The sequence below is a fragment of the Medicago truncatula genome, chromosome 3 (assembly GCF_003473485.1).
Source record: "Medicago truncatula cultivar Jemalong A17 chromosome 3, MtrunA17r5.0-ANR, whole genome shotgun sequence".
Taxonomy (NCBI): domain Eukaryota; kingdom Viridiplantae; phylum Streptophyta; class Magnoliopsida; order Fabales; family Fabaceae; genus Medicago; species Medicago truncatula.
Genome location: NC_053044.1, coordinates 13,014,007 through 13,033,851, shown reverse-complemented (window position 1 = coordinate 13,033,851; position 19,845 = coordinate 13,014,007). Strand labels below are relative to the sequence as shown.

General features: G+C 35.0%; 3 protein-coding genes across 10 annotated transcripts; all 3 read left to right on the top strand.

Annotated features, from left to right (window-relative positions):
* Nucleotides 1-1,776: 1,776 nt before the first annotated feature.
* LOC112420379 (methyl-CpG-binding domain-containing protein 2) lies at nt 1,777-5,711 on the top strand. 6 transcript variants are annotated; one of them, XM_039832306.1, is made up of 7 exons: nt 1,777-1,918; nt 2,232-2,337; nt 3,219-3,370; nt 3,955-4,440; nt 4,589-4,642; nt 4,786-4,922; nt 5,335-5,711. In XM_039832306.1, exons 4-7 carry the CDS (start codon nt 3,977-3,979, stop codon nt 5,400-5,402), a joined length of 723 nt encoding a protein of 240 aa, XP_039688240.1. In that variant the 5' UTR covers nt 1,777-1,918; nt 2,232-2,337; nt 3,219-3,370; nt 3,955-3,976; the 3' UTR covers nt 5,403-5,711. The 6 variants fall into 6 exon arrangements, with proteins under 6 accessions (XP_039688240.1, XP_024635144.1, XP_024635143.1 ...); XM_024779376.2 differs by lacking the exon at nt 2,232-2,337 and having other exon boundaries at nt 3,224-3,370; XM_024779375.2 differs by lacking the exon at nt 2,232-2,337.
* A 402-nt stretch (nt 5,712-6,113) lies between these two features.
* LOC112420099 (putative pentatricopeptide repeat-containing protein At1g74400) lies at nt 6,114-7,054 on the top strand (the record flags this gene model as incomplete). The annotated part of the gene is made up of 1 exon (XM_024778732.2): nt 6,114-7,054. A coding segment is annotated over one exon (870 nt), but the record flags the coding sequence as incomplete, so codon positions are not given.
* A 7,314-nt stretch (nt 7,055-14,368) lies between these two features.
* Nucleotides 14,369-19,097, top strand: LOC25488816 (methyl-CpG-binding domain-containing protein 2). Of its 3 annotated transcripts, none has more exons than XM_024778476.2 (7): nt 14,369-14,753; nt 15,174-15,317; nt 16,624-16,770; nt 17,354-17,839; nt 17,988-18,041; nt 18,185-18,321; nt 18,729-19,097. In XM_024778476.2, exons 4-7 carry the CDS (start codon nt 17,376-17,378, stop codon nt 18,794-18,796), a joined length of 723 nt encoding a protein of 240 aa, XP_024634244.2. In that variant the 5' UTR covers nt 14,369-14,753; nt 15,174-15,317; nt 16,624-16,770; nt 17,354-17,375; the 3' UTR covers nt 18,797-19,097. The 3 variants fall into 3 exon arrangements, with proteins under 3 accessions (XP_024634244.2, XP_013459418.2, XP_039688366.1); XM_013603964.3 differs by having other exon boundaries at nt 16,619-16,770; XM_039832432.1 differs by lacking the exons at nt 14,369-14,753; nt 15,174-15,317 and adding an exon at nt 15,390-15,737 and having other exon boundaries at nt 16,619-16,770.
* Nucleotides 19,098-19,845: the final 748 nt, after the last annotated feature.

Genomic DNA, 19,845 nt, shown 5'->3' with positions numbered 1-19,845 from the left:
GAAACCAACTCAATGACATTCCAACAATAAAAGTGGTACAAACTTATATTCAAAGATCACTGCAAGTTATAACCGTTTCCAACAGTAAATCGGTAAAATTCAGTCTGTTACACTCAGTTTAAAGAATAATTTTCATTTTTTTGTAATTTTTTTGAAAATTCGGTATCCGGCTCAATGAGTGACTAATCTAGGGGACCTAGCCGTCCAAATCCTACACCAGCAGGCCGTTTCCATTTTTTATTTTATTAATATTTGATACTATAAAGCGGGCTAAAAATAGGCAGAATTCCATTTATCTGATGGTGTTTTTATTGAATATTTACTGATAGAATAAGCATATCAGGAACTTGTGATTTCTTTTATTTCATTTATGTTAAAAGTTTATACATCATAATGGTGATCATCTGAACTTGGTGATAGATATATTCAGTCTTGCGCAACAACAGGTTATTAGAGACACTCCAAACCAAATGAAACCTCTTCGATTTGCATGAATGAGGAAGCGCGTTGCAGGCACGCAAAGGAGGTTGTTCGTTTGAGTTATGAACATGTTATTTTTGGGGTTTGTTAGGATTTGGATAATGTTGTTTGTGTCTGTTTTTTATGAAAGAGTTTGAAGAGAAAATGTGTAAGTAATGATGGAAATATTTTTGCTATGGACGAGTTTCAAGATTGAGTTGGTTGCGTCGAAGTCGTGTTATGGAGGGCTGCAGTAGTGTTTCCGTGGCTGGTTTCAGAATGCAAAGGCATGTGTATGTATCAGAGTTGAAAAATTGGTCTAAGGCAAGCTCTTATCTAACTTATGAATTCCGGTTTTGTCAATTGAATTATATAGCAAGTTATTGGCGAATGACAGTGTATAAGCCTAATGTTATCATAGGGTTTGTGAGAAAATGTTTTTGTTTTAAGTTTTTTAGAAGTTATGGAGCACAGACACCGGACGCAACACGGATTCGTCGACACCGATAATAATTTGAGAAAATGATAATTCTAATTATATGCGTCGGTGTTAGACATAATACGTATCCGACACTAGAAATGCCTAATCTGAGGAGTATAGCTTCATAGTTTCTGTAGCTTTGGTAGTGTTTAGTGAGTGATTGAACGGTGTTGGAAATTCCGCTTTAATTGCGGTCCGCCCCTAGTCGCCTAAATTGCAACCTTTGGTTAGCCTTCATTGCAGCCTCCAACACCTTCATTGTGTTGGCTTTGAGGGGGTGGATTTAGTCCCACATTGGATAGATAGCACTCTTGAGAAGAGTTTATAAAGAGGAGGCACTCCTCACCTTACAAGCTGGTTTTGTAAGGATGAGTTAGGCCCCAAATTTTCAACAAAAGGTTTTTGGTTTTGTTGAGATGTTGTTATCAATTATCATGGTGTGTGTGTATGAATGTTTTTTTTTTTTTTTTGTGAGTGTTATGGTTTTAGCTATATGTGTGTCAAACGATTCTATTTGAACCTGTTAGCCTTACTTGTATCTTGGCCATGATGAGGGTTGATCACAGAAAATCATATAGGGTTTTTAATGTCATTTTAGAGTTCAATTAGCAAGTTTTATTGTATTTTGTAATTACTATCAGGTCTAAGTTTTGCTTTTATAATCTTAGTATGAATATATTGAGAAGTTTTTTTTATCCGTTAAAAAGTGGTCATTTGATTGAGTTATTTTTTTTATTCCTAGGGTGTGAGCGTTGAGCGTTTGGCTGGTATAGCTTAAATCTTATGCAATTTATGATTATTTCTAAAACAGTTGATTTTTCATGCTTGACAGTTATTTCATGAAATTAGCAAGACATGTAATTGATGCACTGAATGCAGAGGGGGAACATATAATTGGCCATGATGAGGTCCGAAGAAGGGTATCAGGATGTTAAAGTACACACCACAAGACAGAATTGTGCAGAATTCCTATTATAAGTAAGGTTTAGTTATTTACTTGGCTCTTATTTGATATGTACTGATATAAAGTTATTGATAGTTGATTTGTGGGTCCCATTTAAGAAATTTGTGTAAGCAGTGTTAGAGGGATTGAGTTCTTATTAAGTACTACTATTAAAAAATTATAAATGAGTGATGTGTACACGTGGGACCCGTTTAAGTACTAAAAAATGGGGACCTCCATTGTGCATGCTCTTATAGACCAATAAGAAGATTCTTGAGTTGAGGCAATATGTTCTGCTTCTCATCAATGTTTTGAATATCTTGTCTTGATAAATGATGTCCGCACAAGATGAGGTATCCGTTGTTGTTAAGTGCTTGAAATTCGGAGCAGCAGGCTATCTAGTAAAGCCTTTACGAAAATTGAAATATTAAATTTGTGGAGAAGGAGACGCAAGGTTTGTACTGTCCAACTTCATATCTATGAATCTTTATAATTTTGTGGTTTTTTCATCCATTTTTAATTTGTCACCAACTTACTATAAACATTGAGCCATATTAAATGGATGCAGAGGACTAACTAATGTGGATTTACTCCTTTGTTTTGTTCTGTCAACGTTCACCATCACAACCATTGTATTTAGAAATTTATAGGTGTGCTTTCCGTTTTAATTTTTTGCTATCACTTTTAATTAAAGAAATGTTACATTGTTTTCACTTTGTTTTAAATATCTAGAGTTTTGTATTGTTTTCCCTAGTTCCAGTACAAAATTTTCAAAACAAGAAATGGAATTGTTTATTACCTTTTTTAATTGATAGAGTAAAACAATAATTAAACATGCCTGTAGATTGTCAAAATTTAAACCTTATGTGAGTGTGAATTTAAGTTACATTTGAAAGCTCTTTGTTTACACATGTTGAAGTTGTGGGATGTAAGATGAGAGGAGGAAAGAAAATATTAAGAACCTTGATTATAACTGATAATCAGTTGATTTGATACTGACTTGATAAAAATGACTAAACCAGAAAAATCAAGAATATAGAACAAATCATAATAGTAAATAGTAATAGTAAGTAATTATTGATCTCATAATTACATTATCTTTTTTTTGGTGAATTGCATTTTATGTGCCACGTGGTGCGCCATGCGAACTCCACGTTGTTGCCACTAAACTTGGTGCCCCATTTATAGGTCTTCTCATCGCCGCTGTGCGTGCGTGGTCAAGATGATGAAAGATTGTGTGAGAGTAGAGCGAGATTCATAGAAAGTTGATTTTTATTATCTGTTTTTTCGTTTATTTTCCCTCATCTGTTCGATTAATCCAACTATTGACTATAGCGCAGGAGAGATAGTGTGCGATCCCAGAAAGGGACCAGGCCGCACGAGCCAAATCCGTTCTGCTGTCAACTGTTGTCCAGATCCAGATCTTAAAAGGGACCAGGTCTTCGCTCCTATCCTCCTAAGTGCGCTTTTTGCATTACTTTTTCCTGGTCAGTGCTTCCAAGTCTCTTCTCTGTTATTTTATGTTTATGGTTCCCTTGTCTTGTTTGAAGTCAATCCCAATTTCTCCTCTTTCTGTTGATTTGTTGTGTTATTGCTACTCTCATTGATTTGTCATTTCAATCTTGAACTATTTTGAAATTCAAACATGATGTATCAGCTTATAAGTTTTTGCTTATGTTGCTTGTTTTTAGTTCAAATGTCGTTTTTACGATTCGTAATAAAATTTGATTTATGAGTTAGAAAATAGTTCTTCGGATTCATGATTTGAAAACCTTGGCTAAGCCTAATTATTATTATTTAATGAATATGGACAAAAGAAGATATGCATAGATCTTGGGTGGATCGACTATAAAAAAAAATGATCTTGAGTAGATCGACTATAGAAAGGAAAAAAAAATCTTGAGTGGATTGATATACAGTCCCAAGAATATTGACAAAAAAATTCTTTTGTGCGTTGAATTTATTCAAGAAAGTGCTTTTGCCTGCTTAATTATATTCATTAGGTTGGATGTTTAACAATATTAAGGTTTATTGCTTTATTACTTCTTTGATCCTTTTTTGAATGTATCAGGTGTGATTTCTTGGAAAATCAAATGCATCGTCTTCCAGATCACATATACGTTTCTTCTTCTTCTTCTTCCTCTTCTTCTTCTTCTTCTTCAGATGATGATGATGAATATAACCCTATGACAAATAGTGACAACACAAATCAACTTGCCCATGATCCCCTTCTGCGTAGACCACCTCGGAGTTCAGCTCATAGAGTTTTGCCAGTAGTTGGTGCTTTCGCTGTTCAATGTCATTACTGTTCTAAATGGAGGTTAACTCCAACGGAGAAAAAATATGAAGAAATACGTGAACATAACCTTCAACATCCTTTTGTTTGTGAAAATGCTCGGGAGTGGCGACCTGATATTTCTTGTGATGATCCAGAGGATGTTTCTCAGGATGACAGTATGATTTGGGCTATTGACAAGCCAGGAATTCCACAGACTCCAGATGGATGGCAGCGACTGCTACAAATTAGAGGTGAAGGAAGCAGCCAATTTGGAGATATGTAAGTATCCATTATTGGTCATTCTTTTTATCAAAACCTATGTATCAATACAACTATTATGAATTTTGTCTAGGAAAGTATGCCCTCATAGAATTTCTAATTTTCATTATCATCATTTTGTCATTGTTGTGATTTTTTAATATTTCAGATACTATGAAGCACCATCAGGCAAGAAATTGCGCTCAATGCCTGAAGTGAACAAGTATGTTCCTTCTGCTTCTTCTTTACTATCTCTGCAATGTGACCTTGAAAGCTACCTTGTCTTAATTGAACCATTGTCATCTTCATTATTAAATTTTGGCTTTCATCTTTCTTACATTTTGCTCCCGGTGCTTGTGTTTTAAGGTTCTTGGTGAATCATTCAGAGTACACGACAGATGGTGTTACTTCTGCACGGTTCTCATTTCAAAAGCCTAAGCCCTTGCAAGAGAACTATGTGAAGAAGAAGCGCTCTCATGCTAAATCTGTTGAACCTAACCAAGGTACGTAAAATTTTAATTAATCACAAGGTATCAAATGTACGGTTTTAACTTGATGTGCCAAAGCTTTTACCGATAAAAGTTTTGGGGTGGTAGATTGTAATTTCTCCATTACATTATATATCCTTTTCACCCTTACAGGTTCCCACTTCTATCTGTTCTTTCTTTCAGTACATCCATTTTTATGTTAATTTTAAATTCATCTTCACTTCAGCTCCTTATAAAGTATGATATTATTGTTATTAGCCGTGTATTTTGTCGAATACCGAAATATGATTTTTACATCCTGGAAGGGATGAAACTCTCATCTGGTATATAGTGTATCAAAAAATAAATGTTAATCTAGCACCCTCTTTATGTATGAATGAAATGTTGGCTCTGAGAATTTTTGTGCATGGTGATATGTGTGATGCAGGGATTCCTGTTAGTCGTCCTGCAAAGAAGCAAGCAACTCAAAGTTTCATCCATAAAGATGCAGTTTAGTGGAGAAAGAAGTCAACTGAAGGACCTGATCAAATTTCTAAATCCCCTTTTTTGATTTGATTTTGGTGTAAGATTGCATCTTACTCTGTAATATGTTTTTTGAGTGGAGAAATGTATGATTTTTGGATTATTGTGCATGGTGATATGTGTGGTGCTTGATTGCATCTTACTTTTGTTAAAAATGAACTGCAAAATTGGATGAAAGGCATAGCTTGACATATATTCTGCAGTATGAACTTAGCATGCCGAAAACGTGTATGATATACTATGAGTTTGGGTTGAAAAGTATTTGTCTTAGTCTTTTGAGTATTCATAGTAAAATGTATGAAATTTTCTGAAAACAGTTTAGGAGAATACCACAAGGTCATCCATACACCTACTTCGTAGTTAAAATACGATTATGTTATGATTTCTATATATCATTGACCGATCTAACTCGACATGCACCTATTTGAAAAAGAAAAAAAAAACAGAACAGTTATGTGTGGACTTAATCGTTGTTTCTTCACATGTACGATTGGGGAGAGATACTTTTGTTGTATGATAGGCTACCCTCAAATCCGTTTCAAACAAAGTCACCAAACATGATAAAAGGTGCTTCAACAATCAACATTCTTGTATACCATTTGTGTTCGACACTTTTGGCTTCCTAGCTCTAGAGGCCGTTGATCTCTTACAAAGAGGTCAATTGTTCCTGCTTAACAATGTTTATTTGATGCACACCAAGTGTTTGATGAAATACCCGAAAAGAATATTATTTGTTGGACGTCTTTGATTTCGGCTTATGTTGAAAATCATAAATCCAATAAAGGTTTGGAGTTGTTTAGGCTGATGTTGATGAACAATGTGGAGCCTGATCAAATTGTTTTGACGACCGCTCTCTCTGCTTGTGCGGATACTGGGGGACTCGAAATGGGTGAATGGATTCATGATTTTGTTCGGCGTAAACAAGGGATGAAAATTGATTTGCATTTGAATAATGCTCTTATAAATATGTATGCTAAGTGTGGTGATATTGGAAATGCAAGGAAGTTGTTTGATAGTACGAGAAACAAAGATGTAACAACTTGGACTTCTATGATTGTTGGGCATGCAGTACATGGCCAAGCTCATGAAGCTCTTCAACTTTTCTCAGAAATGAAATTTATTGTATCCCCGAACGATGTAACGTTCATTGGAGTTTTAATGGCTTGCAGCCATGCAGGGTTGGTCGAGGAAGGGAAACGTCATTTTCGAAGTATGACCGAAGACTATGGTATAGAACCAAGAGAGCCTCATTTTGGCTGCATGGTGGACCTCTTATGCCGAAGCAGCCATCTGAGAGAAGCCTATGACTTCGTGATGGAGATGTCGGTGCCTCCGAATGCGGTCATGTGGCGAACCTTACTGGGGGCGTGTAGCCTCCATGGTGATTTAAAGCTAGCCACTGAAGTTCGGGATAAGTTGATCAACTTGGACCCTGGCTATGTTGGTGACAGTATTGCTTTGTCGAATATTTACGCGGATAAAGAAATGTGGGATAAAAAGATTATTGTTAGGAATCAGATTAAACAGTGGAGAACAACTCAACCCTTGAGTTAGTGAAAGAAGTGGAGAACAACTCTCGACACGCTCCAGTGATACTTCCAAAATATGTGACATCCGTCTTACGAGAATGGAACACATCTCTCGTGATCTTGGAATCAAGCTTGAAGTCGATATTATCAAATTGCATATCTGTCATCAATTGGAGAGCATGATAGAGTCCCAAGGCTTCACCTATTTCTACCGGATAAATGTGACCAAACTGCTGCACCTTTGCTAACACAAAAGTCCCCAACTCATCCCGAACACAGATGCCAATACCTGTTCGCTGAAATTGGTCCGAGAAAGTTGCGTCTACATTGCACTTAAACCTCTTGGTACTAGGTGACTGCCACTGCGGGATAGCAGGCCAGGTTTGATGATGTTGCAGATGTACAGGCTGCTGCACATGATCACTTTGGGACTGTTGCAGCTGTAGGGACTGCTGCACATGTCCGGTTTGAGAATGTTGCAGATGTACCGGCTGCTGCACAGGTCTGGTTTGAGTCTGTTGAAGCTGTATAGACTGCTGCACAAATCTGTTTTGAGTCTGTTGCAGCTGTACAGACTGCTGCACAGACATGGCAGAATGCATCTGTTGAATGCCCGCCTGCAGTGACACATCTAGCCGCGGCAAATTTGCTTCTTTGCCAATCATCCGGTAAGTGTCTAGCTCTGTCAACAGCCTGTGCGCTATTCTCCGTTACATCTTCCCATATTTTAAGGTTCCGATGCTTCCACAAACTCCAACAAATATAGCGGCAAAACGGTGTTGAATATTCGTAGGTGTATATACACTACTTCCAAAGTATTACACCAATAATAAATAAGGTTAGATGATTGAATTAGAGGTGCAATTAAAAATAAAACAATAATTCTACGTTGAAAAGTGCAAGTGACATTCATTTTGAAACATTTTTTTTTACTAAAACGACACTAATTTTAAAACGGATGAAGTAGTAAATTATATAATTTATATAATTGAGGGATAAAATAGAAATGAAAAAAAGTCAGGTTCTTGCTAATAGGCTGCAAGGTATTCTGTCGAAATGCATCTCAGATAGTCAGTCTGCTTTTGTTCCTGGGAGGTCGATTTTAGATAATGTCATGGTAGCCATTGAAGTTCTTCACTCCATGAGAACAAATACTAGAATTGTTGAGGGGAGTGTGGCCCTTAAACTAGACATTAGCAAGGCATGCGACCGTATTGATTGGGATTATTTGAAGGGAGTTATGACTCGTATAGGTTTCAATGCTCAATGGATTCAGTGGATGACTTTGTGTGTCGAAACTGTTGAATGTTGATTACTCAGTCTTGGTAAACAGTGAGTCAGTCGGGCCAATTATTTCGGGTCGAGGTTTGCGCCAAGGAGATCCTCTTTCTCCCTACTTGTTTATTATTTGTGCCAAGGGTCTTTCCTCCTTAATCAGACGTGCAGAGGCTAGGGGGGACATATGTGGCACTTCTGTGTGTAGAGGGGCTCCTCTGGTTACACACTTGCATTTCGCAGATGATGGTTTTCTTTTCTTCAAAGCAACAGAAAATCAAGCTCATGTCATGCAATCCATTCTTGCCACATATGAAGCTGCATCAGGACAAGCTATTAGTATACCGAAGTCTGAGATCTTTTACAGTCGCAAGGTTTCTGTCACCCTACAACATGCGATAACCAATATCATGGGTGTTCAGGCTGTTCTTGGCACAGGTAAGTATCTAGGCTTACCCTCGATGATTGGTAGGAATCGTACATCTGTTTTCGCTTATGTTAAGGATCGCGTGTGGCATAAAATAAACACATGGAGTAGCAAATGTCTTTCAAAAGCGGGACGGGAGGTTATGATTAAATCTGTACTGCATGCAATCCCATCGTATGTTATGAGTATTTCTTGCTGCCCACTTCTATTATTTCGACCATAGAGAAGATGTTGAATTCGTTTTGGTGGAGCCATGGTGGGTCGAGTGGCCGGGGTATTCATTGGCTATCTTGGGAGAAGTTGTCTATGCATAAAACGCATGGTGTCATGGGTTTTAAGGACCTCACTGCATTTAACTTAGCTATGCTTGGCAAACAGGCTTGGAAGTTTATATCAGAGCCTCTTTCGTTGGTTTCTCAGATTTTCAAGGCGCGCTATTTCCTTAACAATAACTTTATGTCTGCTTCTTTGGGGCATAACCCAAGTTACGTTTGGCGAAGTATTTTAAAAGCGCGTTTTATTGTTCGAGGGGGGGCTCGGTGGCGTATTGGGTCAGGTACTTCCATCCCCATTCCAAATGTGCATCTGCTACGGAATTTTACGGTTAACAATCTTATTCATCCTAATTCTAAGTCTTGGAATGAGGAAATCATATCTCAGGTTTTTGACACCACTACAGCAGCCTCTATTTTACAAACTTCATTGCTTGATCAAGTGGAGGAAGATAAGTTGGTTTGGAAAGCCGAGAGGAATGGATTGTATTCGTTTAAGAGTGTGTATCGGCTTTGTGTTGAAGTTTTGGTGGATACCTCCCACCTCCGGCAACCCGGATCTTGGTCTAATATTTGGCGTTTAAAAGTACCTCCGAAAGTAAAAAAATTAATATGGCGTATGTGTCGTGGCTGAGAACGGTGTTAACTGCCCCACTGAATGTGTTATCTGTGAAGGACCTCCAGAAGATCTGCAACACAGCTTTTTTGAATGTTTTATTGTGCAGCAGGTTTGGCTTCGGTCCGGTCTTAGAGCAGCTGTGCAACGCACCTGTACACATACTAACAGTGCTGGTGCTGCTATCTTTTCTTTATTGTAGGTGATGTCATGTGCCCAGAGCCAACAGTTTGCAGCTCTACTTTTGAGCTTATTGAAGCATCGGAATTTACGGCTTTGGCAAGGAGTGACAGAAACTGTGGCGCAGGTTATGGACTGAGCTCGCCATCTCATAGAGGATTAGTCGATTGCTAACGTCCCCACACATGCAACACATAGCAGCAGCTCGGCTGTGCATAGCACAACCGCAAACACCACCAATTCGGCTGCAAGAGTCTTGGGGCAGCAACAACATCAGGTTATGTCTCCTATTTCTTGGCAGCGTCCTCACCAAGGTAGAGTAAAATGCAATGTTGACGCTTTCTTCTCGAATGCATTAAACAGAACAGGAATAGGTTTGTGTATTCGTGATGACGAGGGAGTTTTTATTCTAGCTAAATCCATTCCGCTCCCGTTTCTACACTCTGTTAATGTGGGTGAGGCTTTAGGTCTTTATTATGCTTAGGAATGGTTAAGTGATATGAGGTTTGACAATGTTGATTTTGCATTGGATTCCAAAATTACTGTGGATGCCTTCAACCACCCTCATCCAGATGTTACTGAATTTGGTCTTATTATCTCTGCTTGCAGAAGGTTGTTGAGTTCACAGTTTACAAACTCTAAGGTTGAGTTTACTCTGCGACAAGCAAATGAGGTAGCTCACGTCCTTGCCGGGGCTGCCCCATTATTAGCTAGTCCCACCACTTATTCTATTGTACCTTGTTGTATTGAACATCTTATTATTAATGAAATGCTATAAACACATTTTACTAAAAAAAAAAAAAAAAAGATATGAAAAAAGTAAAAAAAATAAAATTGTGATCCATTAATATTTAGTATAGACGTCTAAAATTACCATACTTAATAACAATCAATAATTTCCCAAAAAGAGAAATCAATCAATAAAATCATGCAATCATTAACACCAAATCAGATTTACTTTGTACTCCCTCCGTCCCAAATTGTATGTCGCTTTAGGAAAAATATTTATCCCAAATTATATGTCACTTTACGATACCAATGCAACATTAATGTTACTTTTCCTATTATAACTTTAACTATTTATTACTCTTTTTTTTTTCAATTCTTTCATTTATCTTTCTCATGTTATTTATTAAGGACAATTTTGTAAAACAACTCATAATATCTATTTTCTACACAATATTAATTGCATTTCTTAATATGTATGAAATGCCCAAAACGTCATACAATTTGGGACGGAGGGAGTAGTAAATAGAAATAAACAAACAAAACCATTCAATCAGCATTAATGTGCATTTAAATTGCAGCGAAATTTACCAAGAATATCTTCTTTTATTTCGCATGCTACTTATTTTTTTAGAGGACTTTTTTATTTTGGTTACTTGTTCCATTGGGTGTGCATATATTTTATATATAGGCAAGCACTCATTCTTGTTCTTCAGAAGAAATTTTTCTTTTTAGTTCAGAGAGAGTGAGAGATGAGAAGTAACACTATGATTAATCTTTATTGTTTTGTCTTCTTTTTTGTGATCTCGATCAGTACAACTTTCTCCGGTAGCACCGTTGCTCCAACGTGGTTACCTGTCATTTTCGAGATAGAACCCTACGAACAAGGCAAGTGTCTCCACTTTCATTTTGAATTTTTCTATACCATGTGTTTCTTCATATAGTATATATGTAATATTTTTTGAAATAAATGGAACCCTAAATTTATTTATTTATTTTTTGAAGGAGGAAACCTAAAATTGTTATGTGTGTACTTTGGACTTTGATTTCCTACTGTCAACAAATTGAATAAAAGTCATGCATTTGTATTTGTTTGATTGAGATCCGTCGATCAAGATTTAACATCGATATTTTTTATTATAAAATTAAATTAAATTTATCTTTTTTTATAACCATTAGATTGAGATCAGACGAACGTCGATGATGTGCATGATTGTGAAAAATTAGTGCCACATCGGGTCTTATACCTTTGTGTTTTCGTTGATATAGTTTTTCAAATTCTTGTTGTACGAATATATTGTTCTCACTTATTGCTAATATCCTTTATTGCTTTTCATTGCAGATATTCCGATGCCTAGACATCCAAGTTATTTTGATGTTTGGGTATAGCTCCTACTATTTTTATCTTATAAAACAAGTTTAGAATCATCAATTCATGGTTAATCATTGTATTTTTTTTTTCTTTCTAGAATGCTATTCGAGCGGATTCAATTGAAAGAGAGAAAGAGACCAAAGAAAAATCGAAAGTCCCTATAAAAGACTCACTTGTTCCTCCAAATTGCAGAACAAAGTGCGAGCAATGTAACCCTTGCACGCCCATCCTTGTGTTGACGGAGCGGCGAAAGCCACGGTTCACAGTGCCCTATCCAACTACATGGAAATGCAAATGTAACAAGAAGTTATATGATCCTTGACAACATTTAATTTTCTCTATGTTGATATATTTTATTTCTAAGTTTTAATTTTCTAAGTACCGTCAATATACTTCGTCCCAAAATGTGAGAGTAGTATCATTTGTACTCTTCTCCAATATCCTTTTTCAATCAGATTGTCGATAAGATTAAGTCACTATATTTTTTATGGTTGAAGGCGAAAATAGTTAATCTCTCCTTCAACTATCATGTTTGATGGCTTAGTCCGTTCACTATGTTGGGCATCAGCTAATGCTTTTTCTTTCTCTGTTTTTTTATTTTATTTTATTGTTTTTTTGTTTCCCTTTCTTTGTACAGATGTTTGTGACTTTTGTTTCTTCCTGATATACATTGTGCTAAGAAGAACTCTTTGATGCAGTAATATTTTCCATTTTAACCTCTTAAAAAAAACATCTTGGCTATTAAAAGAAAAGTATATGTTTAATTTTAATTTTAATTTTATGATTTTTTCCGAGGAATTTTATGGTTTTTATAAGAGTTGTTTTAGTTTTAGTTATGTTAGGTTTTTAATGAGTTGTCACTTGTCACCTACGCAAGCAAGAATAATACAAATAGTAACACTACAATAGATAAACAAAGTTTATTACATTAGAAATTTAGAACACAACCAAAACAACATCAAATCAATTTTTCCACCAGAGTCAATACTGCATGTGATGCTTCACCTATTCATGTGTTGAACCATAAATCAACTTCTTGTTGCTCCTTTGAAACAAAGTGTTGAACCATTTCATGTGTCATGAATGTCACAAAGTGGTATAGTTAGCTCGTATGTTTGGATTAAGCATGGTTGGATTTATTCAAAATCCTAATCATATTCATTTATTAACCACTTATGTACAATTCACTCTTGCAAAACTAGTTATTTCTTAAACAACTATTTAGTTTAGTACAGCAGTAATGCAATGTTGCAAGAGGCATGGAACCAATTTCACGGTTATCAGAAATATGTGAAATTAGCGACAAATATTTCATTAAATACTCGGAAGAAATTCGATCTGTAATATGAAACTAAGACAATGAATGAAATGAATTTGCATTACTTGATCAAAGAGTAGAATACACATTATATAGAGTTCATAGAGGTGTAGGATAGTTATTGTACAAGTGTTGGGGATTTTGTAAACCTTAACATTTTTCAACTCTCTCTCTTCTTACATGCTCCAAAAAAAACACTCTTTTATCTTTCAACTGCTTTGGAATCTCTTCTCCCTTTCTCTGTACTTTTTTCTTTCACTGTTTTATGGTTTCTCTTGTTTTTATGTTTTTTTTATTTATTTATTCTTCTTCTGTCTTTTGTTTTTTGCTGTTTTGATTCATGAATATTTTATTAGAATTGAGTGTTATATTTAATTTTATATTAAATATAATTTTTTTTTTAAAAAGTTTATAGTATTATTCATGGTATTTGTCCAAAATAATATTCAAATATTAATGACTGATTAGGATATCCAAATAATATTCAAAATAATAGTCAATTGTACCCTTCAATTAATATTATGTTACATTACTTTTAAAGTATTATTTTTTCTTTAATAAAAAACAAACCAATAGTTGATTAGGATAATTTGCTAAAATTGCTACAACATTTGACTACTTTATTCCGTTAATTTGTGTGTAATTAACTAAAACGACGCTCATTTTGAAACGGATGGAGTAATATTAATTAAAGAAAATAGGTTATCAGTTTATTATAAATGATGAAAAAGTATTTGGTACTTATTTATGTCAAATTCTATGTTACACCCACTATATTTGAGTGTACCGATACACTCACTCTTTAAATTCATAGTTAAATGAGTTGTTTTTTGAAAAAAAAAATATTATTTTTTTATTATTTATAATTATAATAACTAAATCTTATTTATCAAAAGTGTCAACGAAATAATTTTTTATTTTTTAAAATTTTTAACACTCATAATTGAGAACATTCATTGTTTTTTATGATAATATGTAAAAAAAAATTACTATGATTCTTATAAATAATTAAATGATGTTTTTTCTTATGAAATGTTGTTCTATAAAATATAAATATTAACAAATAGTTATTTACTACATAAAAAATGATCGTTCATTTATAAAATTAAGAATAAGGAGTACCGATACACCTCAATTTTGTGAATCTCTTATTTATTATATAAAGTGGGGGGTTGCAAGCCATATAAACATATAGTAGGGATAGTATTATCCCATTTTACAAGGGTGTGGCGGTGGCCCCTTTTTAACAACACTTGGGTCCGTCCCTGGGTTCCGCGCCAATTTCCCATTGTATAAATTGTTCAATTCTTCTTTGAATCATTTCATCAAACACATTGCAGGCATTACTAAAATCCCCCTGATTACATCAACATTTCAATAAAATTCCATAGCTGGTGATCACGGTTAGTTATAACCCGCGCAACAACTGGTTATTAGAGACACTCCAAACCAAATGAAACCTCTTCGATTTGACTAACGAATGAGGAAGCGCATTGCAGACACGCAAAGGATGTTGTTCGTTTGAGTTATGAACATGTTAGGATTTGGATAATGTTGTTTGTGTCTGTTTTTTATGAAAGAGTTTGAAGAGAAAATGTGATGAAAAAGTGTAAGTAATGATGGAAATATTTTTGGTTTTGTTGAGATGCTGTTATCAATTATCATGGTGTGTGTTATGGTTTTAGCTATATGTGTGTCAAACGATTCTATTTGAGCTTGTTAGCCTTACTTGTATCTTGGCCATGATGAGGGTTGATCACAGAAAATCATATAGGGTTTTTAATGTCATTTTAGAGTTCAATTAGCAAGTTTTATTGCATTTTGTAATTACTATCAGGTCTAAGGTTTTGCTTTTATAATCATAGTATGAACATATAGAGAAGTTTTTTTTATCTGTTAAAAAGTGGTCATTTGATTGATTTATTTTTTTTATTCCTAGGGTGTGAGCGTTGAGCGTTTGGCTTGTATAGCTTAAATCTTATGCAATTTATGATTATTTCTAAAACAGTTGATTTTTCATGCTTGACAGTTATTTCATGAAATTAGCAAGACATGTAACTGATGCACTGAATGCAGAGGGGGAATATAATTGGCCATGATGAGGTCCGAAGAAGGGTATGAGGATGTTAAAGTACACACCACAAGACAGAATTGTGCAGAATTCCTATTATAAGTAAGGTTTAGTTATTTACTTGGCTCTTATTTGATATGTACTGATATAAAGTTATTGATAGTTGATTTTTGGGTCCCATTTAAGAAATTTGTGTGAGCAGGGTTAGAGGGATTGAGTTCTTATTAAGTACTACTATTAAAAAATTATAAATGAGTGATGTGTACACGTGGGACCCGTTTAAGTACTAAAAAATGGGGGCCTCCATTCTGGATGCTCTTATAGACCAATAAGAAGATTCTTGAGTTGAGGCAGTATGTTCTGCTTCTCATCAATGTTTTGAATATCTTGTCTTGATAAATGATGTCCGCACAAGATGAGGTATCCGTTGTTGTTAAGTGCTTGAAATTCGGAGCAGCAGGCTATCTAGTAAAGCCTTTACCCAAAATTGAAATATTAAATTTGTGGAGAAGGAGACGCAAGGTTTGTACTGTCCAACTTCATATCTATTAATCTTTATAATTTTGTGGTTTTTTCATCCATTTTTAATTTCCCACCAACTTACTATAAACATTGAGCCATATGAAATGGATGCAGAGGACTAACTAATGTGGATTTACTCCTTTGTTTTGTTCTGTCAACCTTCACCATCACAACCATTGTATTTAGAAATTTATACGTGTGCTTTCCGTTTTAATTTTTTGCTATCACTTTTAATTAAAGAAATGTTACATTGTTTTCACTTTGTTTTAAATATCTAGAGTTTCGTATTGTTTTCCCTAGTACCAGTACAAAATTTTCAAAACAAGAAATGGAATTGTTTGTTACCTTTTGTAATTTGATAGACTAAAAGAATAATTAAACATGCCTGTAGATTGTCAAAATGTAAACCTTATGTGAGTGTGAATTTAAGTTATATTTGAAAGCTCTTTGTTTACACATGTTGAAGTTGTGGGATGTAAGATGAGAGGAGGAAAGAAAATATTAAGAACCTTGATTATAACTGATACTCAGTTGATTTGATACTGACTTGATAAAAATGACTAAACCAGAAAAATCAAGAATATAGAACAAATCATAATAGTAAATAGTAATAGTAAGTAATTATTGATCTCATAATTACATCATCCTTTTTTTGGTGAATAGCATTTTATGTGCCACGTGGTGCGCCATGCGAACTCCACGTTGTTGCCACTAAACTTGGTGCCCCATTTATAGGTCTTCTCATCGCCGCTGTGCGTGCGTGGTCAAGATGATGAAAGATTGTGTGAGAGTAGAGCGAGATTCATAGAAAGTTGATTTTTATTATCTGTTTTTTCGTTTTTTTTCCTCATCTGTTCGATTAATCCAACTGTTGACTATAGCGCAGGAGAGATAGTGTGCGATCCCAGAAAGGGACCTGGCCGCACGAGCCAAATCCGTTCTGCTGTCAACTGTTGTCCAGATCCAGATCTTAAAACGGACCAGGTCTTCGCTCCTATCCTCCTAAGTGCGCTTTTTGCATTACTTTTTCCTGGTCAGTGCTTCCAAGTCTCTTCTCTGTTATTTTATGTTTATGGTTCCCCTGTCTTGTTTGAAGTCAATCCCAATTTCCCCTCTTCCTGTTGATTTGTTGTGTTATTGCTACTCTCATTGATTTGTCATTTCAATCTTGAACTATTTTGAAATTCAAACATGATGTATCAGCTTATAAGTTTTTGCTTATGTTGCTAGTTTTTAGTTCAAATGCTGTTTTTACGATTCATAATAAAATTTGATTTACAAGTTAGAAAATAGTTCTTCTGATTCATGATTCGAAAACCTTGGCTAAGCCAAATTATTATTATTATTTAATGAATGGACAAAAGAAGATATGCATAGATCTTGGGTGGATCGACTATAGAAAAAATGATCTTGAGTAGATCGACTATAGAAAGAAAAAAAAATCTTGAGTGGATTGATATACAGTCCCAAGAATATTGACAAAAAAAATCTTTTGTGCGTTGAATTTATTCAAGAAAGTGCTTTTGCCTGCTTAAGTATATTCATTAGGTTGGATGTTTAACAATATTAAGGTTTATTGCTTTATTACTTCTTTGATCCTTTTTTGAATGTATCAGGTGTGATTTCTTGGAAAATCAAATGCATCGTCTTCCAGATCACATATACGTTTCTTCTTCTTCTTCTTCCTCTTCTTCTTCTTCTTCTTCAGATGATGATGATGAATATAACCCTATTACAAATAGAGACAACACAAATCAACTTGCCCATGATCCCCTTCTGTGTAGACCACCTCGGAGTTCAGCTCATAGAGTTTTGCCAGTAGTTGGTGCTTTCGCTGTTCAATGTCATTACTGTTCTAAATGGAGGTTAACTCCAACGGAGAAAAAATATGAAGAAATACGTGAACATAACCTTCAACATCCTTTTGTTTGTGAAAATGCTCGGGAGTGGCGACCCGATATTTCTTGTGATGATCCAGAGGATGTTTCTCAGGATGACAGTATGATTTGGGCTATTGACAAGCCAGGAATTCCACAGACTCCAGATGGATGGCAGCGACTGCTACAAATCAGAGGTGAAGGAAGCAGCCAATTTGGAGATATGTATGTATTCATTATTGGTCATTCTTTTTATCAAAACATATGTATCAATACAACTATTATGAATTTTGTCTAGGAAAGTATGCCCTCATAGAATTTCTAATTTTCATTATCATCATTTTGTCATTGTTGTGATTTTTTAATATTTCAGATACTATGAAGCACCATCAGGCAAGAAATTGCGCTCAATGCCTGAGGTGAACAAGTATGTTCCTTCTGCTTCTTCTTTACTATCTCTGCAATGTGACCTTGAAAGCTACCTTGTCTTAATTGAATCATTGTCATCTTCATTATTAAATTTTGGCTTTCATCTTTCTTACATTTTGCTCCCGGTGCTTGTGTTTTAAGGTTCTTGGCGAATCATTCAGAGTACACGACAGATGGTGTTACATCTGCACGGTTCTCATTTCAAATGCCTAAGCCCTTGCAAGAGAACTATGTGAAGAAGAAGCGCTCTCATGCTAAATCTGTTGAACCTAAGCAAGGTACGTAAAATTTTAATTAATCACAAGGTATCAAATGTACGATTTTAACTTGATGTGCCAAAGTTTTTACCGATAAAAGTTTTGGGGTGGTAAATTGTAATTTCTCTATTACATTATATATCTTTTTCACCCTTACAGGTTCCCACTTCTATCTGTTCTTTCTTTCAGTACATCCATTTTTATGTTAATTTTAAATTATCTTCACTTCAGCTCCTTATAAAGTATGATATTATTGTTATTAGCCGTGTATTTTGTCCAATACCGAAGTATGATTTTTACATCCTGGAAGGGATGAAACTCTCATCTGATATATATTGTATCAAAAAATGAGTTAATCTAGCACCCTCTTTATGTATGAATGAAATGTTGGCACTGAGAATTTTTGTGCATGGTGATGTGTGATGCAGGGATTCCTGTTAGTCGTCCTGCAAAGAAGCAAGCAACTCAAAGTTTCATCCATAAAGATGCAGTTTAGTGGAGAAAGAAGTCAACTGAAGGACCTGATCAAATTTCTAAATCCCCTTTTTTGCATTGATTTTGGTGTAAGATTGCATCTTACTCTGTAATATTTCTTTTGAGTGGAGAAATGTATGATTTTTGGATTATTGTGCATGGTGATATGCGTGGTTGCATCTTACTTTTGTTAAAAATGAACTGCGATATTGGAGAAAGGCATAGCTGGACATGTATTTTGCGGTATGAACTGAGCATGCCGAAAACGTGTATGATATACTATGACTTTGAGTTGAAAAGTACTTGTCTTAGTCTTTTGAGTATTCATAGTAAAATGTATTAAATTTTCTGAAAACAGTTTAGGAGAATCCCAGGAGGTCATCCATACACCTACTTCGTAGTTTAAATACAATTATGTTATGATTTATATATATCATAGACCGTTCTAACTCAACATGCACCTATTTGAAAAACAAAAAAATAATAATACAGAACAATTATGTAAGACAGGTTTCAGCTGTTGGAAGTAAATAGGAAAATCATGCCACACTTTTATTATGATGAGGCTTTAAGGGCAAACATGAAAGAAAAGCTACCAATGGAATTGAGAGTGGGTGGTTTTTTTTTCTCTTAAGAAGCTTCTGAAGGGTAGAAGCACTTTGGTGTGGTTGTTGCATTCTAGGTATTCTTAAGGGTCTAGTTTGGTTTTGGTAGATTAAGGTTAGTATTATGAAACTGAGCTATGCCATGATATTATGGACATGGGGACATAGACAATTTTGTTCTCACTGTTTCCTGTGTGTCATGAATGTCACAAATTCAAGTTTAGCAATGTGATACAGGCTACAATGGAGCATAATTGAATTTTATAAATGGGAAGAGTTCTAACTTTTATTTATTTTAAAAATATTCAACAGATTAAAGTTGAATTAATAAAATATGGTGTAACTTTTAAACTTGTTGAGTCTAACGCTAAAAAGAGATTTTTCTTTTCCACACTCTGACGTCTCGTGTGCCCTCCATAATTCTCATTTATAATCCAAAAATCTACAAATTTGGTTTAGATTAATG

Bases quoted from the DNA above. Each gene is read 5' to 3' on its own strand.
- LOC112420379 (XM_024779376.2), top strand. From the start codon at position 3,977: ATGCATCGTCTTCCAGATCACATATACGTTTCTTCTTCTTCTTCTTCC. The intron at 4,441-4,588 runs GTAAGTATCCAT...TTAATATTTCAG, and splicing joins AGCAGCCAATTTGGAGATAT to ATACTATGAAGCACCATCAG. The intron at 4,923-5,334 runs GTACGTAAAATT...TGTGTGATGCAG, and splicing joins ATCTGTTGAACCTAACCAAG to GGATTCCTGTTAGTCGTCCT.
- LOC25488816 (XM_024778476.2), top strand. From the start codon at position 17,376: ATGCATCGTCTTCCAGATCACATATACGTTTCTTCTTCTTCTTCTTCC. The intron at 17,840-17,987 runs GTATGTATTCAT...TTAATATTTCAG, and splicing joins AGCAGCCAATTTGGAGATAT to ATACTATGAAGCACCATCAG. The intron at 18,042-18,184 runs GTATGTTCCTTC...TTGTGTTTTAAG, and splicing joins TCAATGCCTGAGGTGAACAA to GTTCTTGGCGAATCATTCAG.